At 40.0% G+C, this 18,544-nt stretch overlaps 1 protein-coding gene across 1 annotated transcript; it reads left to right on the plus strand.

The window, feature by feature from the left end:
* Positions 1–13,522: 13,522 nt before the first annotated feature.
* LOC138899136 (uncharacterized) lies at positions 13,523–14,814 on the plus strand. The gene is made up of 2 exons (XM_070185257.1): positions 13,523–13,900; positions 14,170–14,814. The coding sequence occupies exons 1-2, from the start codon at positions 13,523–13,525 to the stop codon at positions 14,812–14,814; spliced, it is 1,023 nt and encodes a 340-aa protein (XP_070041358.1).
* The last annotated feature ends 3,730 nt before the right edge of the window (positions 14,815–18,544 follow it).

Raw genomic sequence — 18,544 nt, forward strand, 5'->3', positions numbered from 1 at the left:
GAGGGAACCATTTCGTTCAGTGACGAAGATGCCGAGGGCATCGTACAACTTCACAACAATGCACTGGTAATATCTGTACTTATAAATAAATCTCAGGTTCAACGTGTGTTGATGATCCAGGTAGCTCGGTCAACATCATCAGATCAAGGGTCGAAGAGCAATTGGGGTTACAGGATCAAATCATACCGGCAGTCCGGGTATTGAATGGATTCAACGTGGCGTATGAGACCACGAAAAGATAAATAACTTTGCCGGTAAACACTGCCGGGAAAATCCAAGAAATAAAGTTCTATGTGATCGAGGGGGATACAGGGCGGTACCTTCGAACTTGCACCAGGCGTTGAAATTTTCCACACTAGGGGAAGTCAAAACGGTCTACAGAGAACAGTCGGCCGCAAGGGAAATATTTGTTGTCGACAAAGTGATCCTGGTGCCCGCATTTTCAACATCGAGGAGCGTGAAACCGACCAAAAAAGAAGAGATTAAATAACAATCACTAATATTGGCCTCAGCCGAACCGGAGAAATAGGAAGAACAAGGAGCGGACAATGAGTACGATTACAGTGTCCTAAGATCATTCATAGCTCCCTATGACACTGACGCTACCAAATCAACGGTTGAAGAGTTGGAGCAAGTTATATTAATCGAACATCTACCGGACTGAAAGGTATACTTGGGCACGAGATTAACCCCCAAGCTCAGGAAAAACTTATTGATTTTCTTAAAGCTAACATCGATTGTTTTGCTTGGTCTCATCTTGACATGACAGGGATCCTGCTATAGGTAACCACTCACAAGCTGAGTTTGGACCCGAAGTTCTATCCGGTTAAGCAGAAGAGAAGGCCACAGTCCGAGATCAAACACGCGTTCATCAAGGATGAGGTATTAAAACTTCTAAAAATAGGATCCATCCAGGAAGTTAAATACTCGGATTGGTTAGCTAACGTAGTGGTAGTACCTAAAAAAGGAAACAAACTAAGGATGTGTATGGATTATAAAGATCTAAACAAAGCATGCCAAAAGGATTCTTTCCTATTGCCTAACATCGATCGAATGATCGATACGACGGTCGGACACGAGATACTCAGTTTTCTCGATGCCCACTCCGGGTACAACCAAATTTGGATGTACCCGGATGATCAAGAAAAGACTTCTTTCATAACAAAATTCGGCACCTACTACTATAATGTAATGTCGTTGGGATTAAAGAATGTCGGTTCCATCTAATAATGCCTAGTAAACCGGATGTTCGAAGAACAAATAGGGAAATCAATGAAAATTTATATTAACGATATGTTGGTCAAATCCCTGTGAGCATAGGACCATTTGAAACATTTGTAGGAAACCTTCGTCATACTAAGGAAATACAACATGAAGCTAAACCAGGAGAAGTGCGCATTTGGGGTCGGTTTAGGCAAATTCCTCGGGTTCATGGTATCTAATTGGGGGATAGAGATCAACCCCAGCAAAATAAAGGCCATAGAGGACATCACTGTAGTAGACAATGTCATGGCGGTTCAAAGACTGACCGGGCATATAGCCGCATTGGGCTGGTTCATCTCGAGGTTGTCGGACAAGAGCCATCGTTTCTTCTCACTATTGAAAAAGAAGAATAATATTTCCTGGACCTGGGAATGCCAGAAAGCTTTGGAAGAACTCAAACAATACATGTCGAGCCCCCCTTTGCTGCATAATCCGAAAGCGGACGAACAACTGTACCTCTACTTGGAGGTTTCCAAGATGGTGGTAAGTGGTGTCTTAGTCCAGAGGAAGAAGGTACACAATTTTCTATTTACTATGTTAGAATAACCCTAGGCGATGCTGAAACAAGGTATCCTTACCTAGAAAAGTTAGTGCTCGCCTTGCTAAGCGCTTCCAGTAAGCTAAAACCATACTTCCAATACCACCCCATATGTGTCGTAACCTCTAACCCGTTGAGGAATATCATGCATAAGTCCAAACTCTCGGGCTGGCTGGCCAAATGCGTTGTGGAGATTAGCGAGTATGATATCTAGTACCAACCCCGGACTACCATTAAATCTCAGATTTTGGAAGACTTTGTGGACGACTTTACGCCAGCCTTAATACCTGAAGTTGAAAAGGAATTATTGCTCACCTCGGGGGCTAATTCGGGAATCTGGACACTATTCACGTACGGTGCCTCCAACGCGAAGGGGTCCGGGCTCGGTATCATGTTAAAACCACTTGCGGGAAGCATAATTAGACAGTCTATTAGAACCGTAAAATTGACTAATAATGAAGTCGAGTATGAAGCCATGATTGCAGGTCTAGAACTGGATAACAGCATCGGGGCCGAAGTGATCGAAGCCAAATGCGCCTCCCTCCTCATAATAAATCAGGCCAACAGAACATTCGAACTAAAGGAGGAACGAATGAGAAGATACTTGGACAAATTTCGAGTAACCCTGCACCAATTCAAGGAATGGACTCTGCAGCATGTACCTCGAGACCAAAGCAGTGAAGCCAACTTGGGGTCGTCCGTCAACTCCGATGAATTTAGTTCGGGGGCAGTAGTGCAACTGATAAACTTTGTGTTAGAAGAAGGTCACGCCGAAGTAAACTCGACAAGTTTGACTTGGGATTGGAGAAACAAAGATATAGACTACGTGAAGGGAGGAAAATTAGCTTTGGATCCCAAGGAATCGAGAGCCCTGTGCACCAAAGCTACCAAATTTAGCTAAGTCGAAGGGGAATTGTTCAGAAGATCCTTGTTCGGCCCACTGCTAGATGCTTAGGTCTGGGAGAGACCGAATACGCCATGAGAGAAATCCATGAGGGAACTTGCAGAAACCACTCGGGAGTAGAATCCTTAGTTCAAAAGTTAATCAGAGTCGTCTACTACTGGAATGAGATGGAGAAGGATGCAAACCACTTCATACAAAAATGCAACGAGTGCTTGAGACACGCCCCGATGATTCATCAACCAGGAGAGATGCTCCACCCTGTCCTGTCACCATGGTTGTCTATGAAGTGGGGAATGGACATCGTCAGTCCCCTGCCATAGGCACCCGGTAAAGTCCAATTCATACTATTCATGACCGATTATTTTTCCAAATGGGTCGAGGCTCAGGCGTTCTAGAAGGTCCGAGAAAAAGAAGTCATAGACTTAATTTAGCAGTTGGGATAACATAATATGTCGATTTGGGATACCGGCCGAGATCGTTTGCGACACTGGAAAATAATTCGTCGGTAGTAAGATAAGTAAGTTTTTTGAAGATCAGAAGATATTATCAACGCCTTACCACCCTAGTGAGAACGGGCAAGTGGAATCGATGAATGTTCTATACTCCAAAACCTAAAAAAGAGGTTGATCGGTTTGAAAGGAAAGTGGAAGAAAATCTTGCTCAAAATCCTGTGGGCATACCGTACGACTTCGAAGTAGAGTACCAGGGCAACCCTGTTCTCTCTGGTCTATGGAATGGAAGCCTTAATACCAGTCGAGGTAGGTGAACCGAGCATCAGTTTCCAGTATGCTACCAAAGATTTAAACAGCGAGGCCATGACCACGAGCCTGGAATTATTGGAGGAAAAGGGAGAAGCCGCCATGGTTCAGTTGGCTACCCAGAAGCAATGAGTAGGGAGGTAAAAAAACCAAAGATCCAACCTCTGATATTTCTAAGTCGGAGACTTGGTATTGAGAAAGGTAACACCACACACCAGGAACCCAAACGAAGGAAAACTGGGCCTGAATTGGGAAGGACCGTATCGAGTCATCGGAATAACCGGCAAAGGCTCGTATAAACTCGAATCGAAAAATGGTGTACAACTACCGAACAACTGGAACGTGGCACACTTAAAGCGGTACTACTACTAAGGTACAAAATTATTTCCTTTTTAATTTAGTTACATTGCGGACTAACGTATGAAGGTATTCAGCTAGGGGCGAATGCGATTATTAGGTTTGAAAGCACGTGTTATACTCTTTTTTTCTTAAACCGATTTTGCCCCGAAGCGGGTTTTTTGGCAAGGTTTTTAAAGAGGTAACAGTAAAACATGCTACCTTAGTTTTGAAGACTGGCCTTAGACTGAAATTGATGATCATTAACACATAGTCAACAATATCCGAGCCCTCACAAGTTTGACCTTACACTACTAAAAAAGAACTAGGAAACCTATGTCTAATCTTTGATGGGGCTCGACTCAGCATCGGCACCATTAGAACCTTAGGAACCGTCGAAGCCTTCGGGCTCATAAAGTTTCTTCGTCTCGGCCTCGAGCCTCTTGCCTTCTTCGATATCGACCGATAGGTCAAATCCTTAGGCGTGAATCTCTTCAAGGGTCTCTCTCTAGTATAGCCGCTTTACATACTCAGTCTTCATCTTTAAGCAGGCCTCGGCTATCTCCATATCAACCTTATATTGGGCTAGCATTTTCTCAACTTCGGAGGAATCATTCGAAGTTGCCACCAATTAGGATTTTAGCGCAGTGTATTCCTGGCCGAGGGCATCCCATTCCGTGACGATTGAGTTCAGTTGTACCCGGAGTTCATCATTCAGGCATGACCACTTGTCAGCATTTCCCTTTGCCACCCAGAGCTGGTCCTTGACCGACGCCAGCTCCTCTTTTGTAGCCTCCTTTTCTGAAGCCAGCAGGTCCATCCTGCCCTTCATCACCTCGGCCGTGGTCTTGACCTCGTCCACCTCAGCCTGAAGTTGGTCAATCAGGTCTATCTTCTCTTGGACATGCGAAGTTGCATCATTAGTCATCACAAGTAGCTTTTAGTTTTTAGCCTCAAAGATCTTTACCTTCTCGACCAGTTCAGCAAGTTCTCATTCCACGGATGAGGCCTCTAATAAGTGAGGATTTTGACTGCTTATTAGTACCTTTTTGCTTTTATTTTAGTCCGAAAGTATTAATTTATGTTCCCGAAACTAATAAAATTATGCAAATTGTAGGAATGTTGGAAGTTTGGTCTCCCATGATGAAATCCGACTCAAAAAAGAGAGTTCCGAAGTACAAGGCAATAAAGGGCACAGAAGCAAAGAAGTGCGGTCCACAGAAGGAATTCTGCGGCCACAGAAGAAATTGCGGACCGCAGAATTCCATCTGCGGCCGCAACCCAAGATAAGGAACCCAACATGAATTTGACAAATGTGCGGATCGCAAATGAATTGTGCTGCCACAGAACATGGCTTTTACTAACAAAACAAATTCAAAATTCAGAGAATATGCAAAAAGACAAAGTCCTAAAGCTTTGCTGAAGTGCGGAGTGCACAAGAATGTGCGACCGCAAAATTTGTTTTGCAATCGCAATCCAAAAATGTGTTGCTGCAAAACCCACTCTCCTGCCAGCTGAAGAAATCTGCGGACCGCACATGGAATTGTGCGACCGCAGAACCTCTCCAGGGGCATTTTTGTCAATAATTTTTGGCCCACTATAAATAGACGAGTTTCACAATTTTAAGTCAAGTTTTGAAGTTTAAAGCCATTGTAGCCATTACCTTTTGACATTTTTGGACGTTTTTGATTATTTTAGTGTTTAAACATTATACTTCATCACTTTAATCTTTGATTATGGATTTTATTTCCATTTCTTCTTTATTTTCTTTAATACCCACTATGAATAGCTAGTTTTTTACTAGGGTTGTTGATGTTGGGTATATTTCCATATGTTGTAATGTTACTTTACCCATATTTTAACCGCTTTGTGGAGCTATTTGGTCTTTAAAATGCCCAACATGCGTTAATTATTGATTTTATGACTAATTAAGTTATATGTGATGATTTAAGATGTTTGGAGTGCCAAAATATGAAGAAAAACCTTGCAAAAAGGCTACTTGGTTCACCCTTAGCAGTGAAGTCGGGAGAAGGCATACACCTTAGCATCCGCACCGAGGCGCAACAAGGTTAAGGGAACAGAGGGTGGACGTGAAGCATCCACCCCAGCATCCGATGCTGAGAAGTTCAAGCTGAGGCGGACGTGAAGCATCCACCCCAGCATCAAATCCTGAATATGACTCGGAAAAAGAAAAAGGAAACTTTGGCCCACGACTTTTGTACGCAATATATAAGCAAAAAACGCCTCTTTTAGGTCATGGAACACACTCTTTGAAGGGGATTCAACCTAGGGAGAGCAAGCAGCAGTCGTGGAGGCCAGATTTCATCTTCATCCGCCAAATTTAGTAATTTTTATGTTTCTTTGTATGATTTGTTTCTTGGCTACCATGTCTGTGTAGAGCTAAACATCACGTTCTAGGGTTGTGGTTCTTTCATGACTATTGTTATTCGAATATTGATTTTGGTTTCTTGATTTATCATATTAGTTTATTTATTCAATCCTATGCTTAATTATTTGATTGCTTGATCACCAATTGAATACTATCTACGAATCTAGAGTTGAACTCGAAAGTGAGAATTCTAGGTTGCACATAGGATTGAGTAGAGAAGGTTCTTGAACCTGGGCATCAGGGAATAGATTAGCGGTTAGGATAGACATATACATGATTACCTTGCTTGGTTGATTTACAGGAATTACAAATGCGTTCTTGCTAGTTTTAACTCTATAGACATATAGGCGTTTGGTTAGCTTGAATAGGCGAGTAAGAACTTGACAGATTCTTATGAGCAATATTAACCCTGTCAACCAATAAGCTAGATGAATTAGTTAGTCAATTCAATTGAAGAATACAACAGGAATGTTAGGTAGCCCATAAACCCGGATCATTTTTATTACATTGATAACATAAAAATGTACTCTTCCTTTGTTCAGACTTCATTATTTATTTTCTTTTTAGTTTAATTACTTTAGCATCACTACTTTTGGGTTTAATCCTTGTTTAGATAATTAGGATAGTCTGATCTAGATAGTAGTTGATAACAAGTCCTCGTCGGTTCGACACTCTATCTTATCACTTTATTACTTGACGACCGCGTATACTTGCATGTGCGTTTGGCCGCATCAAGTTTTTGGCGCCGTTGCTGGGGACTTAGAATTAGCTATTTTCTAGATTAGACTTTTACTTTTATCTTTACAAGTTTTATTTTTGTTTTTTCTTTTTGTAAATATTTTTAATTTTATAACTATTTGACTTTTCTCTTAGAGTGTTTCCAGTTCTCTCAACATGACATCTGGGGATGAAGTATCCGGAGGTAAGATTATTGATAAAGACGCTTGGTTGACGGAAGGCTTTTATGGCCCGTCATTTTGGTCTTGTCATGCCCTGAGCTCTGGGATGTCTGAATTTGAATATGGGAGTAAGGGTTGGTATTGGGACAGATATTCTCGATTAAGCGAATATACGGAACGTCGTTGTCTTTTAACAATGTTGGTGAATGACTGGTCTAAGGAGAGAGTTGATCTTGCACATGAAATTGACATTTTTGGCTTGTTGTGCATAACTTGGATATAGATTTGAGTGCAAAGGTTGATGCGTGTAACACCCGACAACTTAATTATGAGTTGTGTGAAGCTGAAAAAAATCTTCTAGACCAAATTGAGGAGCTAAAACGAGAATACCAATCATTAGACCTTCTTTTTCTAAAGGATGCCAATGTTGAGAAGAGTGTTCTAAAGTCATATGAGGGAGTAGATAACATTACTTTGGGATAATTGAGTATGTGTATTTATGGGAATGTAAATAGTAGTACAATTCAGGAGTTAGGGTGCATTAGGCCTCATTTCAATCATTTTTCCACATTGTATTTAGATAGTAAGATAGTAATCGAGCCATCTGAGCCTATGGGAGAGTCAAAGGGTGAGGATGAGAGTTCCTATATTCTTGAATTTGTTGTGCCAAAAAGTAAAAATTACATTCCTCATCTAAAGGCCGAAAAGTGTAGAGTAAAAAATTTATTACTTGGCCTGGTTACCTTTGTAGCCCCACCACTGGAGCATAGCCGCAGACTGGATGCCATGTTAGGGGTACAATTCATAATTCGAGATGGAGGCAAAAAGTGATTCACGTCGTGCCGCAACGTTAAATTAGGCGCTTGTTGGGAGGCAACCCAACTTTACTGCTTTCTTTTATTTTTGTTGATTTTGTTTTTATTATATTATTTTTGTAGTATTTATTTTTATTTTGTAGTATTAAGAGCATAGGAAGAAAAGCCACTGGAAGTGTGTAAAAGCGAGCCAATTGGTTGGAACTATTGTGAGGTACCCGCACAAAGGATCATCCTTGGGAGAAGTCTGAGTACCTCGAGAGTTGCTATTGCGTCGGCCTTTGGCCACTCAGGGAGTTTCTTGTCCACCCTCATTATTTTTACTTTATTTGTTCATTGGGGATACTACATTTTTTTAAGTGTGGAGTGAAAAAATTTCTCTAAATAATTAGTAGTAGTATGTTAGTAAATTATTAATTTCTTATTTTGATTTTAGCTTTTTATTTTTATTTTTATAGTTGCATAGTATTTTAGTAGTAGTTTTAGTAGCTTAATTTTCTTTTTTAAATGTGGAAAATTAGAAAAAATGAATTTTGTTTTTGAAAAATTTGGACCTTTCCCGACGATGGATCTCCTAGACAGTTTTCTTGAGGGATTAAAGTCTAACCAAAAAATTACAAAAAAATTGAAAAACAGAAAAATTGAAAAACATATCTAGCTTAATTTTCTTTTTTAAATGTGGAAAATTAGAAAAAATGAATTTTGTTTTTGAAAAATTTGGACCTTTCCCGACGATGGATCTCCTAGACAGTTTTCTTGAGGGATTAAAGTCTAACCAAAAAATTACAAAAAAATTGAAAAACAGAAAAATTGAAAAACATATCTTTTATTTTTCTTTAAGTAGTAATAATCCCCCATGATTTTTCTTTGTGACTCAGTTCTTTTTCATGGGATGTAGTTTGAACCGGGAGGTAGTTTTTCAATTTTTAGAGTAGATTAGAATTAAGAAAATAAATGGAGGAAGAAATATGAGATTATTAGGCACCTTTGACTTGTTTGATAGTAGCATATTTAGGCTTTGGCATGTGTAATATCTTCCCATGTGTTTGAATTTGAGCATGATGCCTTTATATATTTGGATTGCATGTCTTGTGACGCCTATGTCTCATTTTCTTGACTTATGTTCACTTTGTGATTAATACTTAATATCTCGTGGCTTTATGAATACTTGCATTAGTTGAGAGTCGGAATGGGACTGTCTCTTAGTGAGTCATGTGTCATGTGTGGTAAGATTTTTGTGTAGTCTATGTATTGTACTTGTGTCCAGAACTTGCCCGGTATGTGAGTTGAAGCGAAATTTTAGGTGATGCTTGATTTGAAAAATGATTTTAGGCTTTCTTTGATCTTTTTGAGCTTAATTGCTTATCACAAATAAAATCTATCCCTAGTTAAACCTTTTGAGTCTATAGAATTTTATTTGGCACCCACATTACAAGCCTATATCCCCTTTGTTCTTAATTGATACTTTTTGATCCTTTTACCTTTTAAAGCACTTTAATTGTGAAATGAGCACTAAAAGAAGTAAGGAAGGGATTTGGGGGGATTTCGAGTGGAACCAATGAAAGGGAGAAGGGTGCACTTATTTTGTAAAATAATACGCCACTAGCAAAAATTGAAAATAGATTCGAATGTGTGGATTTAACTAACTCTCCTTGATTTTGTTGTGAGGGCACATGGTTTCACGAGGGATGGTTAAGTTATTAGACTTCTCTATGATGTTGGGTGCTCAAGCCATGAGTGCATTGTGACATTGAGTCGGGCTTTGAGACTAGGATTGTTAAGAGCATGTTGCTTTTGTTTAGAATATTTTTGAAATATGTCATAAACTAAAGGGAATTGTGTGTTGAATGCATATGCTAGAGTTTAATTGTTGCAATCAACCATGGTCATAGGTGTGGTGTGCTTTGAATGATATGAGTTTAATTTTGTTTCGTCTGCTATAGTTATACTTTGTTCGAGGACGAACAAAAATTTAAGTGTGGGGTGGTGATGTTGGGCATATTTCTATATGTTGTAATGTTACTTTACCCATGTTTTAAATGCCTTTTGGTGCTATTTGGTCTTTAAAATGCCTAACATGCGTTAATTATTAGTTTTATGACTAATTAAGTTGTATGTGATGATTTAGGATGTTTGGAGTGCAAAAATATGAAGAAAGAGTGCTCCAGCTATAGGAGAAGAGGGTGGATGAGTCGTATCCAACCTTGCAAAAAAATCTAGTTGGTTCACCCATAGCAGTGAAGTCGGGAGAAGACATCCACCTTAGCATCCGTACATGGGCACATCAAGGTTGAGGGAACAGAGGGTGGACGCGAAGCATCCACCCCAGCATCCGATGCTGAGAAATTCAAGATGAGGCGGACGCGAAGCATCCACCCCAACATCAATCCCTGAAGCTGATTCGGAAAAGGAACAGGGAAACTTTGGCCCACGACTTTTGTACACAATATATAAGCAAAAAACGCCTCTTTTAGGTCATGAAACACACTTTTTGAAGGGGATTCGACCTAGGGAGAGCAAGCAGCAATCGTGGAGGCCGGATTTCATATTTATCCGCTAAACTTAGTAATTTTTATGTTTCTTTGTATGATTTATTGTTTGGCTACCATGTCTATGTGGAGCTAAAATTCTCGTTCTAGGGTTGCGGTTTTTTCATGACTATTGCTATTCGAATATTGATTTTGGTTTCTAGATTTATCATATTAGTTTATTTATTCAATCCTACGCTTAATTATTTGATTGTTTGATCACCAATTGAATACTATCTACGAATCTAGAGTTGAACTCAAAAGTGAGAATTCTAGATTGCACATAGGATTGAGTAGGGCAAGTTCTTGAACCTGGGCATCGAGGAATAGATTCGTGGTTAGGATATAGATATATTTGATTGCCTTGCTTGGTTGATTTACAGGAATTACAAATGCATTCTTGCTAGTTCTAACTCTTTTGACATATAAGTGTTAGGTTAGCTTGAATAGGCGAGTAAGAACTCGATAAATTCTTATGAGCGATATTAACCCTATCAACCAATAAGGTAGATGAATTAGTTAGTCAATTCAACTGAAGAATACAATAGGAATGTTAGATAGCCCATAACCCTGGATTGTTTTCATTACATTGATAGCATAAAAATATACTCTTCCTTTGTTCAGACTTCATTATTTATTTATTTATTAGTTTAATTACTTTAGCATCACTACTTTTGGGTTTAATCCTTTTTTAGATAATTAGGATAGTCTGATTTAGATAATAGTTGATAACAAGTCCTTGTAGGTTCGACACTCTATCTTATCACTTTATTACTTGACGACCGCGTATATTTGTGCGCGCGTTTGGACGCAATAGTTGTGACCCAACCCTAGTGTGTAAACCTTATGAGTATTTAATATAATGTTTGTTTATGATTGAGTGTTGATTATTTAGCGTAGTTCATGCTTCAATTTTAAAATTAATGGTTGCAAACATTGATTCATGCCTTTTTGACTTAGTCTCTACTTAATAATGAGGGACCTAATCTAGGATAACTTGGCTAACGAGGAATTGGATTAATTGAGAGTTCGATTAGCCTAATTAAAGGGGTGAAACTAGAGAAAGTAAGAACCCCACTTGAGCTCATATCAACTACTTTGTTTGATACCCATTTGGACTTGAGAAAGCCAAATTGGGCAAAATCACTCTTTGACCGAGAGGTATTGAGTGGGTAATGTAGAGTTGAGAGCTATAATACACCCCAATCAACAAAATAAGTATTAACGTCTCTATCCCATTAGGCGAACACCTAGGTTATGGTCACATCTCTAGGCTTTTAAACTATTTGGAAAAACACCAAAAACATTCATTTCTAGTTTATTTTCCTTAGCTCACAATTGTTAGAGTAATAGTAAAAGTAGAAATCAAAACTCTTTGTGGAAGTGCAAATTTAGTTAATCCATTCGCGTTCTTCAAATATATACTCCTAACACCCCTTATAACTCTCTGTTGATTCGAACCCGACTCATAGTTGGATAATTTATATTGCATACGACCGTATCATATCTCTTATCGAGGTGTGTTGTGGACGTCATCAATTTTTGGCGTCGTTGCCGGGGAGTTAAAACGGTGTTAACTATATATTTGGATTTTTTTTGGTATATCTTTTTTTCCTTCTGTGTTACTAACTTGTTTGAAATAATTTTAGGTACAACCGTGGCAGCAAACAATGATCTCGAAAATATGCCTTTGGGGGATGTGGACGTCGAGGATGAGCAAGTTGAGGAGGTACCTCTTAAACCTCAATCCAATCGAAGAGGTCGGGCGCCTCATGACAATGTACCCGCTCCACGGCTCCACCCCCACCTCCACCACGAGCGGCTCCACATCGGGTGTTACCCAATGAAGGATATACTAGTGCAATAGTCCCTCCCCATAATAGGGCAGGAAACTTCCAAATCGCCAATGTAATGCTCATTTTTCTTGAGCAACAGGGTTTCTTCACCGGTGCTCCAACTCAAAATGCGTATAAACATTTGAAGGGGTTTATGTATACTTGTTGAGGGAGAAAACAAACAAATATCTCAGAGGATGCATTGAGGCTAAGGCTTTTTCCCTTCTCTCTACGGGGGAAAGCTTTAGATTGGTTGAAACGATTACCGAACCATTCCATTCACACTTGGGATGAGTTGGCGGAAAATTTTATTGCTAAGTTCTTCTCTCTCAGGTACATAGCTATACTTCGAGATGAGATTTTGGCATTCAAGCAAGAGCCAAATGAACCACTACACAAAATATGGGAGCTATATAGAACTATGGTCAAGGAATGTCCCAACAATGATATGACGGAAAATATGATTCAACAAACATTCTATCGTGGGATTAACACAACCAACCAATGTGTAGTGAATCAACTTGCCGATGGGAACTTTATGACTATGCCTTATGCGGAGGCGTGTGAGATTTTGGATGAAATGGCAGAAATGCCATTGGCTTGGCAAACCCGGGCCAATGTTCCACAAGGTGATCCGAATATGATCCACCTTCACAAAGAAGTGCATGACCATGGGCAAGCCATTGCCGAATTGACTACTACCATGAATCAACTAGCAAAGGCTCAACTTCATCAAGTGTAAAATCCTAAGCAAGTCAATGCTATGGAAAGAGTGAACATGATGGTGAACAGGAGAAGGACCAAGGGTATGCAAGTGCAGAATCGAGTGGAGAACTATGTGCAATAAGATAGTGGCTTTGAGCAAGATGATTCCTATAATGAACAATAAGAGGAAGTGCAATATGTGAACAATTTTCAAGGGAAAATAAACAACTTCCAAGGCCCAAACCAACAACAATGGCGACCTCAAAACAATCAAGGCAATTGGAATTCTAACAATCATGGAAATTGGAGTGGTGGCAACAATCAAGGGAATTGGCATAACAACAACAATCAAGGAAATTGGAGTGGAAATAATCAAGTAAATTAGGGGGGTAACAATCAGGGCGGATGAAACAACAATCAAGGAAACCGGGGGTCGATATTTCAAGGCCCCCGATGTACCAATAACTGAGCAACCTGCCTCCATATCCTTCCCATTATTCAATTTCTTCAAACAATAAAATGGGATGTATTGAAAATATGTTCAAGTAAATGATGGAAAAGAATGCCGATTCAGATGCCCAATTTGCCTCACACAACACATCAATTCGCAACTTAGAAGTTCAAATGGGGCAAATCTCTCAAGCTCTGAATTTTCTTCCTAAGGGGGCACTACCAAGTGACACTGTAGTAAACCCAAATAGTGGAAGCAACATGGGACATGCCATGGATGTTTCCACAAGAAGTGGAAGAGGTGGAAATGCACCCACCTCAAATAAAAGGCAACTTGTTGATGATGATCGAGTGATGCAAGAATACAACAATATGGTGCAACCTAATGATGAAGTTTGGATTGATATTTATGATAGTGTGGAAGATACTCAAGAGGAAGTAAACCCGTCTAGGGAACACTTTATTGACATACTGGAGCCGGTAGTGCAAAAGGCTAAAGCACCATTGCCTAAGCCTCCACCTTCATACCCTCAAAGACTTGCCAAAAAAATAGTGAGAATCAATTCAAGAAGTTCATTCAAATGATATAGAGTCTCTCAATCAATGTGCCATTAGTTGAAGCTTTGGAACAAATGCCCGGTTATGCAAAGTTTAGGAAGGATCTTGTGACAAAGAAGCGGTCAATAAATTTTGAAACTATCAAAGTCACTCATCAAGTGAGTGCAATTGTGCATTAAATGTCTCCTAAGTTGGAGGATCCCGGTGCTTTCACGATTCCGGGTACAATTAGAAGTGCCGAGTTTGCTAAAGCTCTTTGTGATCTTGGGGAAAGTATCAATTTGATGCCCTATTCGATTTTCAAGACTTTGGGAATTGGGCAACCAAGACCCACCTCTATGATATTGCAAATGGCCGAGCATACTATGAAGAGGCCTTTGGGTGTAATTGAAGATATTTTAGTTCGTGTTGATAAATTCATTCTTCCGGCGGATTTTGTCATCCTAGATTGTGAGGCTGATTATGAAGTGTCGATTATTCTTGGGAGACCTTTCCTTGCTACGGGGACGGCTCTTTGTGATATTGAAGCCAGAGAACTTACCTTCCGGGTTGGTGATGAAAAAGTGGTATTCCATGTGTGTAAGTCCATGTGGCAACCAAATAGCAATGCTACAATCAATGTTGGTGATATGTTGGAGGCCGTCTTGGTCAACTTTGGTGATGACGAGATGGATGGCTTCATGGAATGTGTGAACTCTTTTCAAGGAATGAGGTCGTACAATTATGCACCCCGAAAGTTATCCTTGGATCTTGAAAATAGGACAACTCCTCCTATAAAGCCTTCTATTGAAGAGCCTCCTACCTTGGAGTTGAATCCATTGCCTCCACATCTTTGATATGAATTTTTTGGTCCTTGTTCTACTTTACCGGTTATTCTTTCCTCTTGTTTGACTAACGTGCAGGTAGATTCCTCTTTGGCGGTGCTACAAAAGAGGAAGAAGGCTATTGGATGGACCTTGGCAGATATTCGGGGGATAATCCCCGCATTTTGCATGCATAAGATCAATTGGGAGGATGGCACAAAACCATCTATTGAACATCAAATGAGATTCAATAAGGCTATGCAAGAAGTTGTCAAAAAGGAGATGATCAAGTGGTTGGCTGCCGGAGTTGTCTACCCCATCTCCGATAGTTCGTGGACTTCTCCGGTTCAATGTGTCCCAAAGAAGGGGGCATGAAGGTGGTCACCAATGACAAGAATGAGTTGATTCCTACAAGAACGGTGACCGATTTGAGGGTGTGTATGGACTATCGCAAGCTCAACAAAGTCACAAGGAAGGATCACTTTCCACTTTCTTTCTTAGATCAAATGCTCGATAGATTGGCCGGCCATGCTTTTTATTGCTTTCTTGATGGGTATTTGGGATAAAACCGAATTCTTATTGCTCCGAAAGATCAAGAGAAAACAATCTTTACATGTCCCTATGGTACTTTCGCATTTAAGCGGATGCCATTTGATTTGTGCAATGCACCGACAACTTTTCAAAGGTGTATGATAGCTATTTTTACGGATATGGTAGAGGACTACCTAGAGGTTTTCATGGATGACTTCTCGGTGGTTGGAGATTCTTTTGATGACTGTCTTGCAAACTTGGATAAAGTGTTGGCTAGATGTGAAGAAACAAATTTGGTGCTCAATTGGGAGAAATGTCATTTCATGGTTGAGGAAGGAATTGTCCTTGGCCACAAAATCTCAAAGAATGGAATTGAAGTTGACAAGGCAAAGATTGAGGTGATTTCTAAACTTCCACTTCTAACTTCGGTGAAGGATGTGCGGAGTTTCTTAGGCCACGCGAGGTTTTACCGGCATTTCATCAAAGATTTCTCTAAGGTGGTGAACCCGTTGTGCAAGATTCTTGAGAAAGATGCTAAGTTTAACTACAACGATGATTGCATGACAACATTTGAATTGTTAAAGTTCAAGTTGACAACTACTCCCATCATCACCGCTCCAAATTGGAGTGTGCCTTTTGAACTCATGTGTGATGCAAGTGACGTAGCGGTTGGGGCTGTTTTGGGGAAACGCATCAACAAGATTTTTCATCCAGTCTACTATACTAGTAAGACCATGAATAGTGCAGAAGTCAACTATACCGTTACGGAGAAAGAGCTCATTGCCATTGTGTTTGCAATTGAGAAGTTTCGCCCGTACTTGATGGGTGCAAAATTCATTGTCTACACGGATCATGAGGCGCTTCGTTACCTTATGGGAAAAAAGGACTCCAAATCTCAATTGGTGAGATGGGTATTATTGTTGCAAGAATTTAATATTGAAATCCAAGATAGAAAAAGTAGTGAAAACCAAGTGGCGGACACTTGTCCTGTTTGGAGGAGGAGGGGAGGCTGCATGATGGCCTTGAAATTAATGACTCCTTCCCCGATGAACAACTCTTGGCAATTTCAATAAAAGAAATGCCATGGTTCGCGGATCTAGAAAATTTTCTTGTGTGTGGAATTATCCCGGACGAGTTCTCATCAAACCAAAGGAAGAAGCTCAAACAGGATTGTCAAGATAATTATTGGGATGAACCATACCTCTTCCGGATTTGCACGGATGGGCTGATTAGAAGATGTGTACCGGAAGAAGATCAAGGTGAAATTCTTTGGGCTTGTCATTCTTCGCCATATGGTGGTCATCATGGTGGAGCAAGAACGGGGGCCAAAGTGCTTAGTTGCGGTTTCTATTGGCCTACTCTTTACAAGGATGCAAGTGAGTTAGTGAAAAGATGTAATGAATACCAATGGGCCGGTGGAATCTCAAAGAAAAATGAAATGCCTCTCACTACCATTTTGGAGATTGATATTTTTTATGTGTGGGGTATTGACCTCATGGTCCCTTTTGTGAGTTCTTGTGGAAATACCTACATCTTGGTCGTGGTGGATTATGTGTCCAAATGGGTTGAGGCCGTTGCTTTACCCAACAATGAGGCGAGAAGTGTGGTGGCTTTCTTGAATAAGAATATTTTCACAAGGTTTGGTACTCTGCGTGCAATTATAAGCGATGGGGGTCACATTTTTGCAACAAGGCTTTCGACACTTTACTTGGCAAGTATGGTGTTACTCACAAAGTAACTACCCTCTATCATCTACAAGCTAGCGGGAAAGTGGAAGTCTCCAATCGGTAAATAAAGAGTATTTTGTCCAAAACGGTGAATGCTAATAGGACGGATTGGTACAAGAAGCTTAATGATGCATTATGGGCTTATCGGACGTCTTACAAAATACCTATCGGAATGTTGCCATACCAGTTGGTGTTCGGGAAAGCTTGTCATCTTTCGGTGAAGCTAGAGCACAAGACCATATGGGCTCTAAAAAAGTTGAATCTTGATTGGGATGTAGCCGCTAACTTGAGGGTTGCACATTTGAATGAATTGGGTGAGTTCTGGTACCATGCTTATGCAAGTTCGTCCTTGTACAAAGAAATGATGAAATATATTCATGACAAATACATTTGGAACAAAGAGTTCAAGGAGGGCGATCTTGTATTGTTATTTAACTAAAGGTTGAGAATGTTTCCCGGGAAGCTAAAGTCTAAATGGAGTGGTCCCTTTGAAATTGTAGGTGTGACACATTTTGGTGCATTAGACTTGAAGAACAAAAATAATGAAGTATTCCGAGTCAATGGTCACCAGGTAAAGCACTACTTAGAAAAGGTCGGAGATAGCCACATGGTGGCGATCATTCATTTCACTTGAGGGTATAGCCGCGACGTTAAATCAGGCACTTCTTGGGAGGCAACCCATGTTTCGCTTCCTTTTTCTTTTGTAGTTAGGTGTTATTTTTGTTCTAACTTGATTTGAAGTGTGCTACATGGTGAGTGTGATGTATAGGAATTGTGGACGAAAATATGTCTAAGTGTTCTTAGGGATGCAGACCGCATTTGAATTATGCGGACCGCACATTTGATGGTTCTATAGCAAAAGAACATTGCGAACGCACATTTAGCTTGCCAACCGCACAATTGAGATGTTGAAAATACCAACTCTCTGAAGTTTTTGTCTGTCAGTGCGGAGGTCGATCTGCGACAGCACATGAAATCTGCAGCCGCACATGAAAATATGCGGACCGCAGATGAAAAGCTGAGATGAGGTCCCCAGGTAACAAAGTGCGGACTGCACATGAAAATGTGCGGCCACACTCGTCCTTTTTCCCCTTAGCAGACAAATTGGTATAAATAGAGGAACAGGGCCATTTTTACGCTTTTCACTCTCTGAACTAAAAAAAATTATACTTTGTTGAATTTTCTTGGAGATTTCATCTATCCACACACATAGCCACAATTGATCATTCACTCATTACACTCATTCTATCTGGTATGCTTCAACTTCACATTTTTTTTAGTTAGTTTAATTTGTAGATTTTTAGTTCTTTTTAGGCCATTTGCTGTTAGAGTTCAATTGTGTGTCCATGTGGGAAAAATCTGAAGTGGGTTAACTTGATGCATGCTCTATAATGACCGGGTTAGTATAATTTACTGTTTTTACAATGTTTCCATGACTAATTGTGCACGAAATTTAAAAACCTAGATAGTAAAGTTTGATCTATACGTAATTTTTGAAATCTGCG

Source organism: Nicotiana tomentosiformis, chromosome 9, assembly GCF_000390325.3.
Source record: "Nicotiana tomentosiformis chromosome 9, ASM39032v3, whole genome shotgun sequence".
NCBI classification, from domain to species: domain Eukaryota; kingdom Viridiplantae; phylum Streptophyta; class Magnoliopsida; order Solanales; family Solanaceae; genus Nicotiana; species Nicotiana tomentosiformis.